At 39.7% G+C, this 25,501-nt stretch overlaps 1 protein-coding gene across 1 annotated transcript; it reads right to left on the minus strand.

Moving 5' to 3' along the window:
• Nucleotides 1–16,031: 16,031 nt before the first annotated feature.
• On the minus strand, nt 16,032–17,858 carry LOC125308574 (piggyBac transposable element-derived protein 4-like). Its single transcript, XM_048265137.1, has 3 exons — nt 17,726–17,858; nt 16,456–17,329; nt 16,032–16,197 (listed from the first exon to the last, which is right to left on the minus strand). Coding segments are annotated over exons 1-3 (1,008 nt in total). The 3' UTR covers nt 16,032–16,196.
• Between the last annotated feature and the right edge of the window lie 7,643 nt (nt 17,859–25,501).

A 25,501-nucleotide genomic window follows, 5' to 3' on the forward strand; every position in this document is an offset into this window, starting at 1 on the left:
GATAGCATAATAGCCTGTTCTCCCCCTCCTGCCTCTCCTACTCTGCAACCAAGGGGCATCCACTGTACTCCATTACTGATGACATCCTTCCCCACTCTGTGTAATTCACTGCATTCCCCTAGTCTCTCAGCATGTCTGCCTTGGTCTCAGCCACTGAGAGCATGGCGTGAATTATACATCCATGTTGCCGCTGCACTTCACCGATGATGGCGCTACCCCAGCACGGAGCCCAAAATATGAATCTTGCTCTTCTGTCTCCATTTTGCTCATCCTTTACTGTTCCCCACCTCACAACGAACCACCGGTCTTCCCAGCCAACCATGTGAATACAAATCATAGGTCATTAAAGCATGCAGAAGTGTGGACTGCTAGATTTTCATTAAAGACAGGTTACGATCTATCTGCTTCACTGGTGACATGGAATGCAGAAAACACAGGGGTTTATGGAGCCATGCAGGGCTATACTGTAACATCAACACCACCTGTGTATGAAAATCAGTGGAAAATAAATCACCTGTAGGTACCAACCCTTTGCTAATGGTATTTGTCTAAAAGGAAATGTGCCTATATATAATCTGATCCAATCTGAATCCCAGACGCTGTTCTGTCATCTTTTTCTGAATTGGTTTTTGGCTCATCATCGCAAGGGCACATACTCTAATTAGCACCCTATTCCATCTCCTTGAGTCAGGTAGAATGCAAGGTAGTAATTAAGTTGAAATATTAGTGACAGGCTGAAATCCCAAAGTGCCTGTCCTCTGCCTCTACACACACACACACACACACACACACACACACACAAACACACACACACACACACACACACACACACACAGCCATTAAGGCCAAATAAGGAGCTGGATAATAACCCCAGCAACAGTTGTGAGGAATTCTGCCTATTCTCCAGGGAGTGAGTAGAAGAAGATTGGGGGTGAAATAGCAACTTCCACTGAGCAGGGGCCATATGGCTGTGCATATTTCAGGGGTGAATCTCAAATCACAGACGTGCTCACATATTCCTGCTTTTATTCCTCTCTGCTCTGCCATACTAATATCAAACTCGCATTGCATTGCATTTGCAAACCAAGTAGCTGACTTGTGTATCCTTGCTGCTTTGTGAATGTAAATTCTATTATATATTTCCATACACATTCTCTCACACACAATGCAGTAAAAATAATAATCAAAACTGTGTATGTGAGTCAAACAAAAGTAAATGTATTCCTACGGAAACCTTGGTAATCTCTGCTGTGTGCAAAACTCCTGCCTTGGTTTTGTTCAGTCTGGTTCTCTGCAGTGGATTAGACTACTGTAGACTGTGTACCACCAAGTTAATGAGCTATAAATGTGCTAACAGATTCTTTTCCTTCACTTACTTCACCATGCTGATAGTGAAATTGACTCAAATAAGCTCATATAACATAATAGGCTCAAATAAGCATATTGCGGATTTGAAGAATGTTATTTTGCTACACCACCTGGATCGAAGGTGGAAAATATATTGAGGAAAGATTGTACATAATCAGGCAACTGTTTGCAATTATAAGTGTCTCTTGGCTTTCACTGCTGACATAAACAGTGACCATTAATCTTAAATACAGATCATCCCATTCTACCTCTGTGATTTCCGGTATGAATACAGGTTGCACCACTTTTGCATTAATTCCTGGTCATGATGTCACAGGCAGCATAGATATTACACACCCTGCTGTGTCTAGACACATGACAAATCTGATCCAATATCAGTATCGGGTGCCGATAAGGATTAGCCTGGGGATACCCATACGAACCCTTGGCACATATGGGCTTGGCTCTGCAGGTCCGTCTAGCCAAGAGGCCATTAACGCCCATTTCCATGCAGATACAATTCCTAATCTGGCATGGACGTGTGTTTCTTTGGAATTGAGTAAACAACTGCATTTAAAACCTTCACTCTAAAAAATGCTGGGTTAAAAATAACCCAAATATAACCCAGCCGCTGGTTAACTATTGGACCAACACCACATTGAGTTATCCTAACCCAATGGTCTGGGTACATTATTAAACCCAGCAGATTGGGTATGATTCTAACCCAAAACACTGGGTTATATCAACACAACGTTAGTTAAATTGGCACAATAGACTGGGTAAAGGTAACCAATGTGCTGGGTTATAACTATATAAATGTTGAGTAAAATTCACACAGTATATTGGGTATAGATTCAACCCAAGCCACTGGGTTATATCAACAGAACTGCTAGTTAAAATAACCAGTTGTCGGGTTTTCTAAACCCAGTATTTGGGTTGCATTGAGAGAAAATGGGCAACAAATAGCCATGCAATGAAATAAAACAGTTCGACATAATTATTTATTTGACAGTTTACTTTATTTTTGAATGGATAGCCTACTCTAAAAGCAGCATCAGCATGTGATAAGTTACTTCCATGAAGACAGCTAGATTCCACGGTCCATTTGGGGGTCAGCCCTGTCAATCAAAGAAAGAAAAAGAGTAAATAAATCACTGCTATTGACAGAACTTTAGATCAAGACTTTCACGAACCATGATCAGTGAATGATGTTGACAAACATTAAAAATTCGGAGACAAAATATTAGCGAACACACTTTCGGAAACCATGACCACCTCATGGAGTTGTTTAACAGCAGACTGACAAACATACGTTCAGTAATATTAACGTTAGTGGCAGTGATAGTTCTACCGTTAGCTAGCTCATGTTAACACATTCAGTTAGTTAAATTCAAGTTGTCTGTAACGTTAATGTTACCACCAAAAACCACCCAGTAAGTTACATGGCTATAATATGAAGCTACCCTGAATGAATTAATATGTTGTTTGGCATGATGATTACCGTACGTAAAGAGACTACTTTGACTGTATACATTAGCTGACACACATGCTGCACTAACACGAAGCATTTGTTAGAGCTAGAAGCTAGCATACCAACCGTCTGCTAACGTTAACCTAGCCAGCTGTTGGTATGCTAATTTTAGTTCTTTGTAAAAGTTTGTTTTGTTTCTGTTCAGCAGTTCATACCCAGTCAACACAGAACTATGTTTTTGTAAGAGCCTGTCTTTGTGTAGATTTAACATTAACATGAGCAGTAATTGTAAGACTGTAAATTAATGTTAGCTAACGTTAGCTGGCTTGAATGTCACAATTCTTAACCTGCTTAGGCTAAACGAAATTGGCAGGCAGAATATCCATTCATATCACGAAGGTATCTCTGGGTGTAGGCTACTTTTAAAATCCGTCTGAATAATAATAATAAAAAAGTTAAAAGCAGATACATACCTTCCAAAATCGCCTGATTTCCACTGCATGGACGGTTGAAAGAATAACGATTTCCCCCGAACTCTCAAATAACTATGCAGCTGTGTTAAAGTTACCCAGGTGCTGAGTAGTGTGCTCACGTCATGTGGGGGAGAGGAGGGGCGCTGTCCTAAACTATCAACCCAATAAGCTGGGTTACAGAAAATAACCCAACATGAGTAAAAACAACCCCACACAATGACCCAACAGTTTTAACTCAGCGTTTGGGTTGAGAAAATAACCCAGCATTTTTTAGTGCGTTTACAAGATTGCTGCACTTCTGAAACCATTTGGTAAGAGTTGAATGCACCAATCTAAGTTTCATTTCACTGCTAGCTACGCCCCTGCTGGAAGTCGGAAGTCAATGAACCTTTTCCAGACTCACTATCAATTGAGAAGAGTCTGGTGTCAACGAGGCTAGATAAGGATATCAGTCGTTGTACACTGGGTTGACATTACCCATCTATTTTCCTGTTGTGAGTAGGACCCAAAACCAAAATGTGGATGCAGTGCAAGCGAAAGCCATTCTTCTGCTCTGGAACTAGACATAAATATGCAGTCCTACTCTTGGGCCGGTGGATTACCTACACTTCGAGCCTTATAGTAGGGCTGGTATCCTGCCGACTATGCCAAATGTATAAAGTGCTTGCAACATGCATTTATGCAGCTATGGCCTAGATGTTAGAGAAGTGGACTTAGAACTAAAGGCTGTTTGGTCAATTCCCTGGACCTGCATAAAAAATGTAGGCAAGGGGAGTGAATGAACGGCGCTTTCCCATCTATCAACTTTCAATGAATTGCCTTTGAGCAAGTGATGCAACTGCTCCCCAGGTGCTGCTATGGCTGCCTATTGCTCCAGGTGTGTGAGTGCGCTCATTGCTCACTGCCCCTAGTGTGTGGATGGTTTAAAGCAATCCAATGCAGTTACTGATTTTTTTGTTGTTTTACTTTGTCATTGAAGTGATTGTAATTGTGTCATCATCCGCTTGTTTGACATTTGGTGATACAGACTTATCACATACACATATCAGAGTCCATATCAGATAATGTTATACTGCACTCAAATCTCAAATGCACAAAATAGTGTGTGCCTTTCTGCCCTATAATCTCAGGCTTACAATTTAGGAGTTATGGAAAGCATTCAAATGAGGTTCATGGGAATGGCAATTAAATACCCCTGCATGTAAACGCAAGTTTTTTTTCTCTATATGCGTAGGTGGGTTAATATGAATTCAGGCATTCTTGTTGTTAGGGCAGGGCAATCTATAACTCATTATATTACAGTGGAAGTGTATGCTAATTACCAAAGAAATCTTAATCGCATCTTCTAACACTATTCTTTCACACCTCCACAATATTCAGCTCAGTGCATTTATTATGAGACACTTAATGCAAGTAAAGTGTTCTCCCAAGAGTGAGAGCTGTGGTATGGGACATTTCTTGAAATACTATTATTTATTATGAGAAAGCCCCATTTCAAATTCCTGTGTTGATATTCCTCACACATTCACTCAGTGGGGTTCATTACTTGCCTTATGATAGGGTCTTTGTCGACATCAAATTCTCTCTCTGCCTGCCTGTGTGTGTGTGTGTGTTTGTGTGTCTTGTCAGTATGCTTTAGGCTAGAGTTTTCAATTCATAACTGCCATTTTTTTTTATTAGGATAGACAAGTTTGTTTATTTTTGGCATGTCTCCATACACTGTTGTCTTGGTTTCCATGACTTAATACTGACTAAGGGACCTATTTTTGTGAAGCAAAACCTGGTGCAAAGCGGATTATTATCCGACGCAAAGTTTATTCCTACCTTACTCTCGGATTTTTCGGCATGTGCTGTACTTTTATTAAGCTTTGCGCCCAGGGGTGTGGCAGGAGGTGTGTTCTGGTGCACAATCCAAAATTGCTATCTTACACCCTCTAAAAATCATTACGCCACTGACCAAGAGAAACCTGGTCAGAAATTCTTGGCGAGTTGTTTCTATGTCATTTTAAGAGCGCATTCTCAACAGTGATATGGGCGGTGCCGGGTGCACAACTACACCCTGCTTCTCTCATCCACAGGAACACTTACCAGCGCACCTCCATTCAAATTGTTACAAATTACACGATTACAATGGGAAACATAATTATAATAAAGATATTGCAAAATACATCTCACAATGAATAGTTATTCACCATAATTTGCAAATTGGTAATGACGGATAAAAGTGATAAGGCGAGAAGCAAGAGACACATACATGTATGAAGCACAGCTGGGGCTGACTCACCATCACAAGATGTAAGCAACTCCTCTGCAGGATAAATGTCCTTAGGTCATTTGAACATTATTGGGGTAAGTTGCTTTTTCCAGGCTATGTTTTCGATGGTAACCCATTCTCAGTCAATAGTGAAAGTAATTAACTGTGTATAACTGTTTTTCCCTCACTGGATCAAAAGAGTATATATACTTACTTATACTTGTGCTGCTGACTATCGCTGTTTGAAGTTGCACTGCTTGCTGTTAAAGGGAATGACATGTCATTGTCATTGGTTTTGCCCAAAACACACCCATGACTGATTAAGAAACATAGTTGCGCCTTGTTGCGCCATTCGCCCGACATTTTTCAGAGGGGGATAAACTGGGTTTACTTGTGTTTAGCCTCCACTACATCCCTGCTAGTGACCATGCTTTTTAGATATCTAAATTATCCATTTAATTGCAGATACTAAATAGAACAAATGTTTTAGGGGAACCAAAATTGTGCAGAGAACTACAAGCAATATCAAAGCATCACCTCTGTTACCAATTCACATCACAGAGCTCATAACCAGGCAGTCTCATGACCTCAAATGAATCCTGATGCTGAAACTGTTCAGAACTCATTGCCAATGGCCATGCCACAAGCTCACATAGAAAGTGAATGATTTCCAGATTGCCATTTTCTGCGGGGATATGTTTAGATATTTTAAACACACGTCACCCTCTGCATTCAAGTCAGTGGCACAGATGATTTAGAAAGATGCTCATTAGCTCAGTAAGCTGCAAAAATGTGCAGCTCCCTTGAATATGTAATGTTTCTCCTACCTCAGTATAAGAGCATCATAGCATTCTTGCAGCATTGTTTATGTCTTACTGTGTTTTTATTCACTTAGACTGTCAAAAATCAGGAGTGTATACAACTGTACTTCACTGCAGTTTTGCAACAGGGAGTCATCTATGGCTATTTGTCTGCTTTCAAGCACCAGTCTGGGTTGGTTTTGCTTATTTTCAATCTCAGCTGTTAGTTTAAGGAAGGCAAAGGTGCTAGTCAATTGGCAATTGTGATACTATGGACTATGGCATTTGAAAAAAATGCTGTTTGGAATATCCTATTAATATTAAGATGTGACCTGCTCCAGGGTAGATATGGATCTTGGACTGGGAAATAAAAATTATGATTCACAAATATGTATGAGGCAATAGACAGGATCTATTTGGGGCTGTAGGAAAATGGCTGGTTGATTTGAGGCACTGATTTTGTCTATCCCCACACTGACAGCAACAGAGATAAGTTGGCTCAGGGGCACCTCTGTGCCCAGTGACCCTCAACAAGGAGGGCTTATGTTATCTCCCTGCCTGTCTGTCTGGCACGGAGGTCTTTATCGATTGGCACTATGTGGGAAATCCAATGCCTGTCTTTCTCACAGGAGGTGAGTGAGCTGAGCCCTAAGGCCTTAGGATCATCTCAGAGCCTCCCCCACAACTATTACACCTACATCTCAGATAGAGAGAACAAGGCAAAAAAATGACAGAGAAGAGACAGACAAGAGAGATGACAAGAATTAGAGACAAAGAGAAAAACAGAAAGCGCAGTTGTGCCTGATTCACAGTCAATATTTACTTTTGTAGAATTAAGTGGGAACTAAATGCAGCAAAAAGGGAAAGGAATGAGATAATCGAGGGTAAGTGTTTATGAATAAAGTGTAGGGTCCCTGCAGAGAATGAAGTATTTTATGTGTAATGAAAGGAAAAAGGACTGTTTGTGCAGTCATCTAAGACTCCTCACAAAATGGCAGCGACTGGAAAAGTGATAAGGTAATCCATCCCTAGGCTTGCCTGGTGTCCCTTTAACAGGTTGTAAGTCACTTTGACAAAAAATGGCAATTGTAATGTAATGTAGATATCCAGCATGGCTAATGAGGAGTGGGATGTGTAAATTGCAACTACAGGATTGGATATATACAGTAGCTCCTAGAAAAAATACCAACTAGCCTAGTTGAGGTGGTGTGATAAGAATGTCATAGTGCTAGTTGCCATGGCATGAAGTTCAATTTAACTACAATGCTCAAATCAGAGCTTGACTCATTCTTGCAGACACAAATGCTGGAAACATATGAGAGACACTTAAGGAGGTAATAGCCTTGCAGTTTTTTGTTGTTGTTATGACCAAGGACATGGGCTAGCTTCTTGTCCATGGCCTAGCACAGTGGTCCCCAAACTTTTTCTTCCGAGGGCCAGCTCGCTATGCCTGGCTCTAAGAGAGGGCCAGAGACTCTGAGTATATCAGTAACCATAAATACAAGGATACAAGGATACAAGGGGTAAAAGTGCAGTAGAAGAGGGGTTTAGTAGATTAAGTGGCAAGGGCAGCATAAGAAAGGTGGGGAGGATTGGGATTGGGGGGCACCAACAAGGAGCACCCAAGAGCAACAGGGGCAAGGAAAAACTCCCTTACCAAGGAAGAAACCTTGGGCAGATCCATGGCTCAAGGGGCTAACCCAACTGCCAGGGGTCTTGGTGTGTGTGTTGGGGGGATGACAGGGGAGATGGGCTAGAAAGGGGGAGACAGGGGAGATAGGCAATCAAGGACATGGGTAGATAGATGGAGGAGAAATCAAAAATAATAAATAAAAAGTTCTATGGAGATGTGCAAAAGTTGGAGAAAGTCAGATGTGTGTGTGTGTGTGTGTGTGTTTTGATGTGTGATGAAATAAGAAAATAATTAAAAGGTCTGTAGCATAGGGAGAGGGATGTAAAAGTGCTAAAAGTCATGTAGGTGTGTGTGTGTGTGGGGGGGTCATGAGTGCTGAGGACTGAATGAGTGCAAAGTCAGTATAGTGTGAATTCAGAGTTGGGAAATGTTTGAGAGTGCTGAGGAGTGAATGTGTGCAAAGTCTGTATAGTGTGAGTTCAGAGTTCGGATGGCCTGGGGATAAAAACTTCTCCTGAGTCTCAGTTCTGGCTTTGTGACTACATAGGCGTCTTCTTGATTTCAGCGGTAGGAATAATCCATTGTTAGGATGAGAAGAGTCCTTCAGAATCTTTTGGGCTCTTAGGAGTACTCTTCTGGAATATATATCTTGTAGAGCAGGGAGTTGAGTTCTTATAGTACGTTCAGCTGAGCGCACTACTCTCTGCAGAGTACTACAATCTCTAACTGTGGAGTTCCCATACCAGGTGAAGATGCTACCAGTTAGAACACTCTCAACCGCTGAAGTGTAGAAGGCCTTCATGATGGATGTAGAAACTTTGAATTTCCTTAGCTGACGAAGGAAGTAGAGTCGTTGTCTGGATTAATAAAATAGATAGATAAAATAGCTTAGTGCTGTGAACAACAGCAGTCTACCTTAGTTGAATATTCCATTACATTTAATCATACTGCATATAATACCATTGTTAGCTGTGTTTATGTTGCCATCATGCCATATCAGTGTAAAATGTAGCTCAAATGAAATAATATTAATAAACATGGGCGTAGATTTAGGGTGGGACGCTAAGGACTAGTCCTAATCAAAATTTTAAGATGATAAAATTGTCCCCACCAATATTTTAGCGAACTTATTTGTGCTGCTGATCATTCCAACAGCCAGCACGACAGTACAAGATCGTTATTTGATTGGCTGAAAAACCGAGGGGGAGGGGGAAGGGCTATCTGACACGCAGGCTACACGCACGGAGAGTGCCAAAGCACTATGGAGCTAAATTTGTCTCAATAATATTTGTATATGCGCAGAGGGGGATCCACAAATATTTCTTGATTTGCATGTGTGTTTTTATATCTACAAATAAAAAAAATCATATTTGTAACTCGTATATTGATTTTTACAAATATAGATGTGCATTTGTAAATAAAATGCCATTTGTAAAACCGAAAATTTCATTTGTGAAATGTGAGTCTGCATTTGTGGATCACCAGCACACGCATTCTTCGCTTTCCAAAGTTACGTGTTTTTGAGACGTTCTTCACATGAAAGTCACACAAATCCACACGTAAATAGGCCTACTTTAATTCACCGGCACACAGAAATCGCAATCCAGTAGATGGCGACATCCACAAATATTTCTTGACTTGCATTCATGTTTTGACATCCACAAATAAAAAAAACCATAAAGCACAGGCTTGCACTGGCAGTCAAGCGAGCAGGTGTGTCAACGACAACGGTAATTTACCAGGGCTGTCTGCCAATACATACCCCATCAAAGGCCAAAGTAAAACATTTTGATATTCCCTTTGCCCTTCAACCCCCTTTTTGTGGTTTGTAGATCAGCTATGTCACCCAAGAAGAAGAAAGGGGACATACAGTACAAAGCTTTTTCATTATGCAGAGTCTAAGTAGGCAAACTAGCCATACAAACTGGCAACTGGTGACCAGGCTTTCAAATGCGGATTTTACTGTGTAAAATAACATTAGCCGTTAGGATTACCCAGGTACCCATTAGCTGTTAGGATTACTCCCAAAAACTCCACAATACTCATTTTGTAATCAAACACAGAGAAGTTAATTACAGTAAAAAAATATTGTGTCTGAATGAAAAATTGCAATGATAATACTCTGATGAGTGTACAAATGACAACATACTGCAATGTCATGAAGAATGGCCATGAAGATTATTTTTCCCTAACAGGAATCTTGATTGCACTTTGTTTCAGTCACCTCAAAACAGTCATTGATCTTGAATTTTAGTACTCCGACTAATGTTGAATACATGCAAAAAACCTTTATGTCAATCATGTCACAAATTCTATGCAAGTTCTGCAAAACACCAATGCACTGGGTGATCAAATAGGCTGACACCAGACATAATTTCACTGCATTTCTTACTTCCAGTAACTATATGCATGTGACAATAAACTTCCTTGTATCCTTGTATGCTGTTGTGAGGGTTTTCCATTTCAGATGACAGCTACTGGCCACTCAACAACCCCACACAGAGGGCAAAATAAAAAAGTTTCTATTTTACAAAGGACCAAGACCTAGCCTGACGAGCCAGACCCACATTAAAATGTAGGGTCTGGGCACTCACCGTTCGCAGTGCTCAGTCCGAGGGGCGGGATAATCGGTTGTCTTTCAAATTCCCTCTGCACGCAATAGGACAGCGCTATGAGTCCCATGTTTCCCCACCAGCGGAGCTAGTTGGCTAGTTCAAACTTTTGCCAACTTAATAAAAGCTTAACTCATCACACTGTTCGCCAACAGTAACATTACCTTATTTGTTTTCAAGTAGCAGGGAATTCAAGCCAAACCGTTGCAACTCTGCCATCAATCATTATGTTAAGCCCGCCTAACGACTCTATACACGATTTGATTGGCCTGATAGAAGTTAAATTTTTCGAGCTCACAAGCCAACGGAGAGTTGCTAGATTAGCCCTGGCTGCCGCTAGGGTGCGTCTAGATTTCTAGGCTAACCAAGACCACCAAAGAAAGATGACTACACAGCATAAACTCACTTGCACACCCTAAAACTCGTCATGGTCCAAGGTCAAGCTAAGCCTTATAAACACAATTTTCCACAGACCTTCCAACAAAACACACAAAGTAGCACACAGAGTACTACTACATATAAAGTAAGTTAACCCATCAAATGCTTCCACTTGAACAGGTAGACTAGGAATAATGGCCTGACAAGAAATGCGTTGAACAAGCTGGTGGCTGTATGGACAAGGCTTGAGGTGCAGCACAAATGTAATGCAGCCATGGGTATATCATTTACTAATCACACTCTCACGCAGGACATTTTGCCCAATAGAACTATATAAGAGGCTATTTCAAAATACTATCGGAAACAACAAACAAAGACTGTGGTCGGCATCTCCCATTTAAAACAGTGATTCACAAGGCATATAAGGGACAGGGAAACACTAGACCCAAAAGGTAACTGCCCCCCATTTTTCTATCAAGCTGAAGTTGTCCTTAAGCCGCAGAGGGGCTGGTTCTGCTGTTGCAGCTGAGTTAGGGTTGTCAAGATGTCCTTTTGCCTCCAGTCGTCTTTAAAATGGTCGATCCCAGCATCTTTAGTTCGGTTCCTGGAAAAAAAAAAAAAAAGGTAAAAATGTCTTACTTTCTGTTCACATACATACATTATGCTGAGAAACAGTTGAATAAAATAGCCAGTGAAATGAACAAAGTGTGCGAGGGCAGCTATAAAAGAACAATTGTGTCTAGCTAGCTGGGTTTGACAATTTGGACAAACAGATGAGTGTGACCAAGTAGCCTAATCTCGATGCTTGGTCACAACTGAATGGTTTAAAATAGAATAATAAACAGACTAAATTAACATACAAATTAATATATAGCAATAAATATATAATACATTTCTTAACAAATACACTTGTTACCAAAAGCCTTCAACTTTAATAATTTGTATGATAACCACTTTTAAATTAATGTTACTGCCCCTTTAAGACGCCTTCCTAGCCACGAGCTAGTATGAGTTAGACGCGAGCAAGTTCACCTAATGAAAAAAACGAAAAGATGCAAAATCATTCATCATGGGACAACATGCAGCACCGAACTATATCGTAACACCCCCAATTATCACCACTTTTGTTCAGAAATTCTAAAACAACGATGTTTTTTAACACTTCAAAATAACATTTACTAAATGAACCTTACATTTTTCAGTAGCCATAGTTGTGTAGATTTGAACAAAATCTGGTTTGGTTCTTAACGGGAGCATTTACTGCCTGAAATATCCGATTTTGTTTACCACGCTCGGAGTTATAGTGCTGGCCTGATGGGTCGCCTATTTACACCGTTTCAACGGCACATGGACGGTTAGACCGAGAATTCTCGTCGTGAAATTAAAATTCCACTGGAGCTCCAAGCGGTTGTGTACACGCAGCCTTACAACACTGTTTACAGGCTCCTCGAGTCACGGTAAAATATCATTTTTGGTACATAGCTAATTTAGATACACCTATGTTGTGCGTGGTTGCGTTTCTATAGGAGTCCGCTGTCTTGGTTTGTATAGAAATGGATATTAAGTGACACATACACGCAAGACGGTGGAAATACGGGACCGGTGGAAATAGGGGGAGTTAGGAATTAAACACCTTTCATGTCTTTTCTATCACCTGTTCTATCACATCTAAGCGACAATTTCGTGGTGCTTTTATTATTGAAGACTGTTTTGGTGAGTTTCACTTTATTTCCTAAAGTGTAGGCTATCTGTAATACTGAGTTCAATGAAGATAACAGAACATGCTAGCTGCTAATTGTATAAAACCATCACCATTACCCAAATACAGCTCAATTCTGTAAGTGTTTTTATTGTTTTCTGATGTTTTTTATGTTAGAAAGGGAAATGTGTTTAAGATTATTCCCTATTTGTGTAAATGTGTTTAAGATTATTCCCTAATCCATTTCGTGGATTATTTTACGTTAAATAACGTTACGTTAACGTTAAGCGTTTTGTGAGACCCTTTGGTGTTACCATGGCGATACAGTCAGTGGTGAGGGAAATGACATGTACCATTTACTAACGGTAAGTGTTTTATTTACTTTTATGGCCTGTTGTGCAGGTGAGTTTATCAGTTTTCTTTCTATGATAGCAGCTAACGTTACAGACATATCGTAACACCCCCAATTATCACCACTTTTGTTCAGAAATTCTAAGAAAACGATGTTTTTTAACACTTCAAAATCACATTTACTAAAGGAACCTTACATTTTTTAGTAGCCATAGGTGTGTAGCTTTGAACAAAATCTGGTTTGGTTCTTAGCGGGAGCATTTACTGCCTGAAATATCCGATTTTGTTTACCACGCTCGGAGTTATAGTGCTGGCCTGATGGGTCGCCTATTTACACCGTTTCAACGGCACATGGACGGTTAGACCGATAATTCTCGTCGTGAAATTAAAATTCGACTGGAGCTCCAAGCGGTTGTGTACACGCAGCCTTACAACACTGTTTACAGCTCCTCGAGTCACGGTAAAATGTCATTTTTGGTACATAGCTAATTTAGATACACCTATGTTGTGGGTGGTTGCGTTTCTATAGGAGTCCGCTGTCTTGGTTTGTATAGAAATGGATATTAAGTGACACATACACGCAAGACGGTGGAAATACGGGACCGGTGGAAATAGGGGGAGTTACGATAGTCAGGGGGCCTATGTGGTTTCTGTGGGATTGAAATGTTAATTTTTGGAGAGTGGTTGGACTGTCTTTAGAGGTCATTGAACATGGAGAAAAATTATGTCTCCATTTTTTTACCTGTTTTAACCCTATTTTTGTGAAATTGTATATTTCACTATAATTAACACCATACATTTCGCCTAAATCACTGGCTATGTTGAATAAAGTTCACAAAACAGTAATTTTCTTATTTTCAACAGTATGATTGTATGTCAGTATTATGATTGTATGTCAAACAATTATAGATAAGATCAATAACCAATCAGTTTTACCAAATACACATACTCCATGGCTGAAAGATAGCAAAATCACAGAATCACAGATGAGACCTCAAACAACATTTAATTCATTTACTTATACACAACATATTAGATCTCACCTCCACAATTTCCTCATCAAAATCTACATCTAGTCTACTAAACCCTATTTGTACTCACCTTCTTAAGACTGGTCTCCCCTTCCTGGATAATGTTTTGCTCTAGATTATAATTCTATCAGGGCATGTACCGCAGTACCGCATGTACCGCTGTCGTTTAACTCTTCAACTGCCACGGAATTCTAGAACACTGTACCCCCTCACTGCCAGAACAACATTCTAAATCCCCCAAAAATCTGCTGGATATTGTCAAACTGTGTATAAAGTACCTGTTTTCTGGTTTTACACTACTTTTTGATAGCTACAGTCAAATAACAAAGGATGTTACACCACTGCCTCTATTTAGGGCTCATTGTGAATGTGATTGTGGTTATTACAAACAGCAGTTGTACAATACAATTTGTAATATGTACTAATGAATTATCACCTCAAAAACACACACAATAGATAATATTCATAGGAAGATATGTAATTTAATCAATTAATAATATATTATTACATACTCTAAATATTCACACATCTCATTACATTATTACAAAATGATTGAGTAGCAAACTTATAACATACAACGTGACAAACGGTCACGGTTTTAATTCAGATAAATCAGGTAGTCTAACAAACAGTGACATGTTAATCATGTAGTACCATGCATGTCATTATTTATGCTGTTCCTTTGCAATTAAATTCAGGTCCAGAAAGGTTTAGAATGACTAAACATAAACACCCCTGTAGTAAAATTGAACAATAAATATGAATAATAAGTTCTTTTTGCTAATTGATGGGCAGCCGTGGCCTACTGGTTAGCGCTTCGAACTAAACGGAGGGTTGCCGGTTCGAATCCCGACCAGTAGGAACGGCTGAAGTGCCCTTGAGCAAGGTGTGTGCTTCACCTCACTGTATGTTCACTGTGTGCTGAGTGTGTTTCACTAATTCACGGATTGGGATACATGCAGAGACCAAATTTCCCTCACGGGATCAAAAGAGTATATATACTATTGGTGATATTGGTGACAAACCAAGATACTTTGCACATGACAATTTGCAGATCATAAAAGAAAAAATGTCCACCTGCTGGGGTGTTTTTTTAACATCTGCAAAACAGTAAAGGACTGACATAGGTTAAGTTCTTGTGAGCACACTAACAGCAGAGACCAGTGTTGTGCCCGGGGAGCAACCTATATGTGGCTCATGTTCTCTGTGATTAATTTCCTATTTTGCCTTTGAAAACACATTGGATTAGATCCATGTTTCATTTGAGTATACAGCTATACAATAACTGTTGAAGTGAACAAAAAAGAACTCTGAACATCTTTTGGAAACTAGTGTACTACTAGCCAGCTACTTGCTAGCCAGCTACTATAGCCAGTTCAAGTTTTGTATAGATTTCTAAAAATGAACAGTAAAACCTCTACACTGGTAGAGATTTGAACAAACAATAAATATCAGTTCAAGTTTTGTATGAATTTCTAAAAATGAACAGTAAAACCTCTACACTGGTAGAGATTTGAACAAATAAACAATATCAGTTCAAGTTTTGTATAGATTTCTAAAAATGAACAGTAAAACCTCTGCACTGGTAGAGATCTGAACAAACAATATCAGTTCAAGTTTTGTATAGATTTCTAAAAACGAACAGCAGGACCTCTACACTGGTAGAGATTTGAACAAACAAACAATAAATATCAGTTCAAGTTTTGTATAGATTTCTAAAAACGAACAGCAGGACCTCTACACTGGTAGAGATTTGAACAAACAAACAATAAATATCAGTTTAAGTTTTGTATAGATTTCTAAAAATGAACAGTAAAACCTCCACACTGGTAGAGATTTGAACAAACAAACAGTAAATATCAGTTCAAGTTTTGTATAGATTTCTAAAAATGAACAGTAAAACCTCCACACTGGTAGAGATTTTAACAAACAAACAGTAAATATCAGTTCAAGTTTTGTATAGATTTCTAAAAATGAACAGTAACTGTTTGGAATAACTAATCATTTGAACTGATTGAAAGAACTGATCATTTGAGCTGATTGAAAGAACTGATCCTTTGAACTGATTGAAAGAAGGCTGATTTAACTGATTGAAAGTGCTCCTAGACGACCTAGGCTGGTAGTGGTGGATGCCTGAGATGGAAGATTCTGTAAAAGAAAAAAAAAACTATATTTAGAGAAGAAAATTCAAACAAAATGGAACATTTTGGCAAATGTCTACATTTATAGTTATTAGCAGTATAATTTAACGTGCATAAATAACTTTTATATAATCAATAGTAGTAATTATTACATTGTATGAAACAAGGAAAATGCATCAACATGTGCATATTAAAATTAATGTAATTTACCAGATACTAGCACGCATACTAGATAGCCTACTATAATAAGCAAACAACATCTCACCAGTGTTTGTACACAAGCTTTGTATGGTACATCTCAAAGCAGTCAGTGGGGCACAGTGCAGGGTGGTCTGGACAGGTCTTGCAGAAGAAAGGTGTCTGCTTCCTCCCTCTTCGTGCGTCATCTGGACTGCGCTTCTGCGTGGAACAGACTTTGCAGTCCGGACGCGATTTCTCGTGTTGTCCGAGAAAGTGTCGACCAGTGAGACGCACGGGCACTAACGGTGTGCTGATTGGCCTGGGAGGTGGAGTGAGCTCAATTTGCCTCCGTCTCAGTAGCCCCTTCACCACAAGCTCGCGGAATCCAGCAGACTGCATTGTATTGCCACTTTCTTTGTGCAAGATGTAGGCATTCACAAGTGCGACCTCTCGGATATGATGGAACATCCGATGGTACCACTTCATTGCACGGTGTCGGTAGCTGTAATAGGAGCATAGCTGGTCTCCGCGATCTACCCCTCCCATAAAGCGGTTGTAGTCCTCCACGCTCTTTGGCTTGCGCAAAGTTCTGTAGCCATCAGGCCCTTTTCTACGCACTCGTTTGGTGATAACGAGATTGTCGTGCACTGTGGAGAGGACGGTGACTGTACCATCATCACGAAAAGACGCAGTTAAAAGTGGACGTTTTTCAAAAAACACAGGGGGTTCTGAAGGCCACAATTTCAGACCATGGAGTTGAGGGGGCATGCCTTTCCTGTTCACACGAACAGTTCCACACGCGCCGGTGTTTTGCCGGTGGAGCTCTTGGAAAAGAGCGGGGGAGGTGTAGTAGCTGTCAGTATAGAGACTGTGTCCCTTCCCCAAAAGCTTGGCTTCCCTTAGCAAGCCAACAACTGAACTATGGCCAATACCCAGACAGCGATCGTGAGTTGAAGGCCCTCCAGTGTATAATGTGCCACAGGTGCGATGTAATTACTTGTCGCGTCTCATAGGACAAAATTCTTCAGACCAAACCGGTGTCTTTTTTTTGGCACGTACTGACGAAAAAACACCCTTCCACAAAATGAAACCATGGATTCGTCAATGGAGAGGTGTTCGTGGGGGTAGTACTCGCTCTGAAAACTCTTCAGGACTAGATCCATAAGTGGGCGGATTTTAAAAAGTGGATCATAACCCGGCTGACCTCTCCAACCTCAGAGAGTTGTCATTGAAGTGGATGCAGGAGGACAAGAGCTGAAAGCGGTTGCGTGTCATTACACGGGCGAAATTTGGTGTCAAGCCCAGTGAATTTTGGGTGCTCCAGTAATCTGAGATTTGAGGCTTTCTAGTCAGACCCATGCTGATCTGAATGGCCAAAAACGCCTCCATCCCAGAGCGATCAATGGGTTTATAGTCACGTAAACGAGAGTGACTCGCTAGCTCGGTGGAAGCTAACGCCTCAGCATAGCGGTTTGTCTCAGCCACCATGAGATCAATAGCACAATCGCTAAAAAAGGCTTTAAAAAAAAGGTATGGATCACTACAATCCCAAACTCTCTGCGGACCTGGGGTGCGTTTCCCGTACAACTACAGAGGTTAGCTTTTTACTAACGTGGTACGATGCATCGTTCAACTAACCAACATGTAAGTTACGACTGTTTCCCAAAACCGTCGTGATTTTACATAGTATTTTTGTTAGTTTGAACCATGTTGGTTTCAACCAACATAGTTCAGACTACAATGGTTGCAGATGTGTTCGGAGAATGTCGGGCTCTGTCGGTTAGAGCCGAACACATGAAGTCACGTAAATGTAATGAAATTTGACATTGCATGACGTTTCCTGGGCCCAGCAGTTATAATATCATTAATAATAATAATTATAATAATAATAATAATAATAATAATGATGATAATACTTATTACAACAATAGGCAGTAATTTCAATAGGCTATGTATGCTTTTTAAAAATATATATATTAGGCTATTAATAATAATAGGCATAATAATGATAATTTTAATAATAACGTCACAGTCTATTGAACGTAGCCTACTAATTAGCCTAATCAGTGAAGCATAAATCGCCAACCGAGCAAATGTGAACAAATTAGTTACACATTTAATGAAACACACCGAATAGCCTACATGTAGGCTAAATACTGGCCAATATTTTCATTTGTTGTAGCGTGACAAGGTGGCGTGAAAGGATAGACCTCTGCATTTCGGATCTTGTAGTCGTGGGTAGATGACAAATAGCAGAATTCAGACTGTCCATGTGTCACACACTTATAAAAAATGGCAATTATTAAGAATTGATATGGAAATGTTGTAGGTCTGGTAGGTTCAAGTTCTGTCATATTAAATTTATTGGATTTGTATTTAACTTTTGACTTAAAATAATCATCCAAACATAAAAAATGTCATATGGTGTGACTGTCCACCATGTGTGCGAACTTCCTAAAAAGAGTGTATATCCATAAAAAGTATAATTACTTTAAAGTTTTACCATGCAGATAAAATAATTGGATGTTTTTTACAACCACAGAAAGTTTTGATGTTTATGCATGCTGTCCAACTAAGTTATAATCAAATATATTTTGTCCATAAAATGGTTGTCATATGGCGTGACACTATATTGTATATTTTGACCGGGCATTCATTTGGACATTATTATTGTGAAGAGGACCCTGCTTAACCAGGAAGTAACAATAGAATGTCAGGAGTAATTGGCATGGTCAAGAGGTGATTTCTGCTTTTTAGGTTTTTATATGAAAAGCTTAGAATTGGACATCATCAATCGTGGCCAAATTTTAGTGTCTTATGGTGTGACATCATTTGCCTAAAAAGTAGCTATTTTTCACAAATATTCTTCATGAATTCTTAAAAAGCACTGCTGCCATGTGGTCAGTTGCATGCTAAATAATAGTTAGCTGTATTTAACTGTCTAGAAAATGAGTTTAACTGTCAAAATGTCATATAGTGTGACGCTGCATCATATGGTGTGACAGCTTTTTTCAAGTCACACTATATGACATTTCTGTCACACCCTATGACCAAATTGCATTTTTACATAAAAGTTCTTGTAAAAACATGTTTTAAATTCAGATATTATGTTTTTTTGTTAAATCTGTGATAATTGGGAAAAAATGTATCTGTACAATTCATATTTCTCATACTTTTTTTTTTTTATGTTACCATGCCATGTAACTTTAAAAATAAATACTAAACTTTCATCTATTTTGCTGTTACATGCATACACCATTCATAGAGTGACTTCAAAAGTCATTGTTAATGATTTTATTGTCATTAAAACCCTGTTTTGCTCTGACACATGGTGGAGTGGTGCAGTTCATCATATGGCGTGACACCATGTCATTTGGTGTGACATTAAATAACACAAAAAAAAAAGACTTTATAATTGAAAAATCATTAAAACATCAATAGCACACAAAGGAAATGGTATCTGCAAGAACCTCAAGAATTTTGAGTGAGTTCTTACAAGAAATATCAGAATTAAGCTAAAATATCTGGTTACATTTAGGAGCATTCTCCACCTTGACAAAATAACTTGTTAAATGTTAGGTTTTTCTTCTAAATATTCACAAGGAAATGTTGCATATCAAAGCAAACATGATTAAAATGTACAGTGACATAAATTAAAAGTAGAAAAAAGTATCTAATTTTCATTTTATTTCAAATTATTTTCACGCCACACCATATGACAATTTTAGGCACTAACATGACAAATTCGCATATAAATATATCTTTCACTTTTTTTTTTTTTGAAAAAAAAAAAATGTATATTAGTCAAGTTTAGAGATACAGCAACACGTATAAACACTTTTTAGGGATGATATTTGAAGTTTTTTTAAATTCCTTTTTTCAGGCTTATTTGTCATCCACCCAGTCGTAGGTTCGGGCCTGGATAATTATCAATTGACCGATCCCAAGCCCCTCCTCCCATTGTCAGTCCCATAGTTACTGTTGCTAAGTCGGACAAGTTTGCAGGAAAGTGTGCGAGAACGCGTGTTCAACATGGGTACGCAGCACCATTTAGCAGAGTGTAACAGTGTATGCTAGATTTCTAAGGCCAAGTAATATTGATATATTCAAAAAACAGAGGCCAGAAAGGCCTTCAGTATTCGGAAGGACACATTCACAATGTCTGCTGTTAACAACGAGGTGGAACACCACAAATTGAGGACAAACCAATCTGGTGTTATGGATCTTAATGGGATGCATGTTAACTGGGGATAAACAATTAGCACGTTATCACAAGCAGGTAGTTTACCTTATTTGCTGCAGATGTGACTGATTCAATAAACAGGTCTGTGCAAACATATGGTGTTGACGTGTCCATAACAAAATCTAACCATACCGAGGATTAATTAAAGACTGGTCCAAGTGCTGCAGATCCAAGTTCCCACGCAACTTGGGAGAGTGGCTAGCCTGTTAAGCAGCTCATGTTGGGGAGGTGGAGAGATAGCTTCGCTTCGGTAGGCCGATAGCCTACTTATTATTTTGAATGGCTGCTTTAGAAGGAAGAGTTCAAATAAACATGATACAATGTAGGCTATTGAAAAGAAACCACTAGATCTACCCGAGTTTACCCATACAACGCACGACATATCTGCAGTTTGCAGACGTGATTTGTCTTGCACAAGACTTCATCAGTGCCCGCTTATGCTATACTTAATTTAAATGTGGGCAATATAGTAGGCCTACTATTGGCGATTTCGAGACTGCATAGCATATACAGCAAGGTTTTCAATCGGCACATGATTTGATCTTTAGAAGACATTGGCTATCTCTCGTTCAGCCATCAATGATGCATCGCAGTAGTCTATTCCGTTTGTTGAAAAAATGGTCATTAGCTTATTTCTGTGAACAGTCTTCTATCCCAAGTTAAACATGGCAAGGGAGCCTATGCCTAAAATCTGAAAGTATTCTTATCGTGTGTAAGGCGATACGTGATTGAAGGTGTAGCCTATTTGCGCGTACTTTCAATTGTATGAGTGTGAGTTCAGTTCCTGCAAGGTAGGTATAATTTTTTGCGTAGGCTTATGTTGTCGTTTCAACAGTGGAAACCAGGTTTAGTTATGTTTTTGTCTGTAGTTATGAACACAAAAAAGGGAACATTTTCGTACACACTCAGATTTCTTTACTGAAAAGTAGCAGCCTATCCAAAGTTATGCAAAGTTAGGCCTATCCTATGTCTGTCAACGTTTCACACGGTCAGGATATCGGATGTCACTTCTACAAGTATCCCAGGCATATATTTGAACCTTTTTGAGCTCTTTAGTTATTTAGTTACTTAGGCTACTCACAAAAGAAGCATTAGCATTCACATAACCGGCGTATTGTAGGCTACAGAATGGACACTATAAAATTCAAAATTGACCGAGGTTGACCGAGGTCCTCCGGCGTCCTCATTGTGACATAGTAAAAGGGGGCGGGGCTTGGGATCGGTCAATTAACAATGTTGTAATCTTGGATAGGCTCAATCACTAAATATTCCTATGATCGTTTAGAACCTGTAGTCCTAGTTTTAACTACTGATTGGAGACCATATGCTTACTAGCCTAGGCTTAGGATACATGTATATTATGTTCTATGAAAATTGGCATGGTTAGATTAGATTCAACTTTATTGTCATTGTGCAGAGCACAAGTACAAATACAACCAAATACAGTTTGCATCTAACCAGAAGTGCCAAAAAGGCAGAAAAGTGCAATGTGATATATAAAGTATAGACAGGTGGTGCATAGACAGGACAAGACATATAGTGCAGTGTAGACAGTAGTATACAGTTGGTTTGCAGAAGGTGATTTAGAGTAATATAAATGAAATATAAATATGTGCAGTATCTTAGCAGTTACCTAGTAAGAACAGAATAAATATGGATATGTAATATGAACAATGTTGAACAACATGTTGTTGTGTAAGTGCTTTGGGTTTCACTCTTTCACTCTAAAAGCGCTATATAAATGAATACTTTACTGTATGATTGCCCTTCATGTCAATGGGATTTTGTCATGCCTTTATGCAGCATTTTTCCAATGTTGCCCTTGTTATGTGTTTTCATTGTGACACTGAAAACTGAATACTGTTACCACACACAAGTATTTCATGATATTTTAAATGCACAGATACAGTTTTTTTTACCATTACTTTTTATCCATTGTAGTTATGAAGTTGTGTCTTGAATCACAACCACAAAATGACAGTTCACATAGCACAAATGTTTCAATGCTCAAATGGTTGAAGGATCTGCGCCAGCTGTACCAACACAAACACACACACACACACACACACACACACACACACACACAGTGTTACTTTAGGTGCTGCTCATGTTGTTGCCTTCTGCTGCTGAGATAGTAGCAAAGTCTATACTGTTGTTTTCAAATGCATGTCTATATTCCCTGAGTGCACTGACATTTCAAGACCTACTTTAATCCATCAACCCCCTATGATAATACAAGCATGTCAACTGCTCCATCTAGGAGCCCAATAGCGAGGCAGAGGCGCGGTACAACAACGCCCATAGCCGGTCCGCGTTGTTGTGGAGAGGGCCCTGGGCATGTGGAAAGGTGTGTGAGCAAATCCGCTGGTGGCCTGAAGCTCCATCCTGCAAAGGCGTGCAGTGTAGTTTTGGTGACGTCGCTTCTGCTACATGGCCCTTCAGGGTCACATCCCACTGCCGGCTGATGAGGAGATGTTAGTGGAGGAGGTGGAAGAGGTCATTCCAGTGGCTGCTGCACACCTTCCTGCTGGCCTGGAAGCACACTGGGAATTAGTTGCACATATGTTTGGCCCCTAAACACCCAAACCCCACAATTCCCTGCCACATTCCCTGTTTTTTCCCCTTTTGTTTATGTTTTTTACATTTCTTTTAGTTTGGTGGGGGTGAGGGGGTAAATGTACTTAACTTTCCCACCATCACTTTCTCCCCATGATCCCTCCCACACACACACATGTTCCCTATGAGCCATGACATCAAAATACACAGATTGAAAGGTCACAAAGCAAAGGCAACTTACCATTTTTCCGCCTCCCATGACAGGCCTACCCATACCTGGGCCATGAAGGACAAGTTAAATCAGTGAAAATCATGTCACATTTTGACACTGACCACAGCACTCTGCATGCTCACTTAAGTCCCAGAGGTCTTAAAGTTCTCCAAGCGAGAGGCTACTCAACTTCACAGCAGCATTCTCCAATGTCATTGTACCAACATAATTCAGCTATGTGTTCAAATATCAAGATCATATAATAACTGAGAGTAGCCTAACTTATACACCCGCTAAACATAGCTTGTGATCAGACAAGATACAACACAAACCCCACTCCACAGGCATACTCACCTCACACCCATCGACTCAGTCTTGAACCCCTGACCTCTCTCATGTAAAGCACACACGCTATACAGCACAGTCACTTCACCACATCATAATGGGCTGTAGAGTCCATACCGTTAGCTATGTGTATGATTAGCAGATGCTTCATCCAAACACACTTAACATACGACTACAATGTAACGTTATCCTTTTATAACAATTACGATGCTAGCCTCACATAACAATACCGTTGGCATTCAAAAGCTTTATCACCAGATAACTTAACGGGTGTTCGAAAGAATCTGTGCTGACACATTAGCATTAGGCTACATGTAAATTCACGAATAATAACAACACAGATGATTGCGGTCACCATAACACTAAACCACAGGCCGCTCTGTTGTAGGCTAACTCCACAACACTTCACTTTCCACTGTACCACATAACGTTGTCCAGTAATGTGCAATTGTAGCCTCCAGCAATGCTATGGTATGGTATCCCACAGCAATGTTATGGGATCGTTTAATGGCTACCTCTCATCCATCTGTCAGCTGCGTGTTCCGTCATCAGGGTTACGTCGTCTCCAGCAACTATGCTTCTTACTACATACTACAGGTCGAGAGGTGTAGCTGTAACTACACAACTTTACGATAGTGGTTGCGAACGTTAGTTGCTACTATGGTTTTGGGAAACACTGACGCAGTGTCACGATGCATCCTCAGGGCTTTTTTTGCAAGTAGCACTGGTGCTACAGGGGTTAAAAGTTTTGTAGCACCAGCCACAAATTCTGTAGCATCGATATAAAACCTAAAATCTCTAAAAACAATCACAAGTAGGGCAGTTCATCACAGTTCATCAATTGTGGTTGGGATCTAGGCCTCTAGGCAGTTCCATGCAGTTAGACTTTTCAATGGGTATCAGGAAGACAGGTCATGCCATTGATTTTTTTGTTATTTTTTCATGCATTGGAAGTCAGTTCATTTATTTTTGAATAAGTAGAAGATATGCTGAAGATTTTATTCCACTAAGATTTAATTCACGTTTAGTTCATATTTCTAAGATTTTAGATTAGAGTAACCCTACATTCATTGTCATTGTAGTAGACTTCCGAGGGCCCTGACATTTAAAACGAGACATTGAGAACTTTGAAAAAGCACTGGTAGTTTACTTACAAGACGATTTATACAGACAGTACCTTCACGAAGTTTAGCGTTTGCAGCCATCTTGAATTTAGTCACGATAAGTCGAGCAACGAGTAAGAATGAACAGGTATGATAAGGGATCAGATTCCAAAAATAATTCAGTGGAAATGCATGGATTCCAGTTGCTGCTAAGAAACTGCCAGTGCTTTTTCAAAGTTCTCAATGTCTCGTTTTAAATGTCAGGGCCCTCGGAAGTCTACCAATGAAGTGTGGAGATACATTGAGCCTCGTAAATGGGTGTAAAACAGTGATTTATTTGCATGGCTAGCCCGATGCCGAAGCACCACTATTGAAAAAGCTGTTGGTAGCATCGGCTAACTAGCGCCAGATTTTGGAGTGCAGGGGACAAGCCGAGATGGGCTATGAGACATACGTTCACACTCGGTATCATGTTTCAATACACTTTAGGTCAATATCACACCGGAATTCTCCTTTAAGGAACATTTCAAAGATAAGGAAGTCTTTATCCTTACCAGATGCCGAGCAATTAATGTTTTGTCATCTCAAGGATAGACTATTGCAATGCTATTGCAATGCTATTATGCTGGCTGTAATAATACCTGTCTAAAGAGCTTACAGCTTATTCAAAATG

The sequence above is a fragment of the Alosa alosa genome, chromosome 15 (genome assembly GCF_017589495.1).
Source record: "Alosa alosa isolate M-15738 ecotype Scorff River chromosome 15, AALO_Geno_1.1, whole genome shotgun sequence".
Taxonomy (NCBI): Eukaryota; Metazoa; Chordata; class Actinopteri; order Clupeiformes; family Clupeidae; genus Alosa; species Alosa alosa.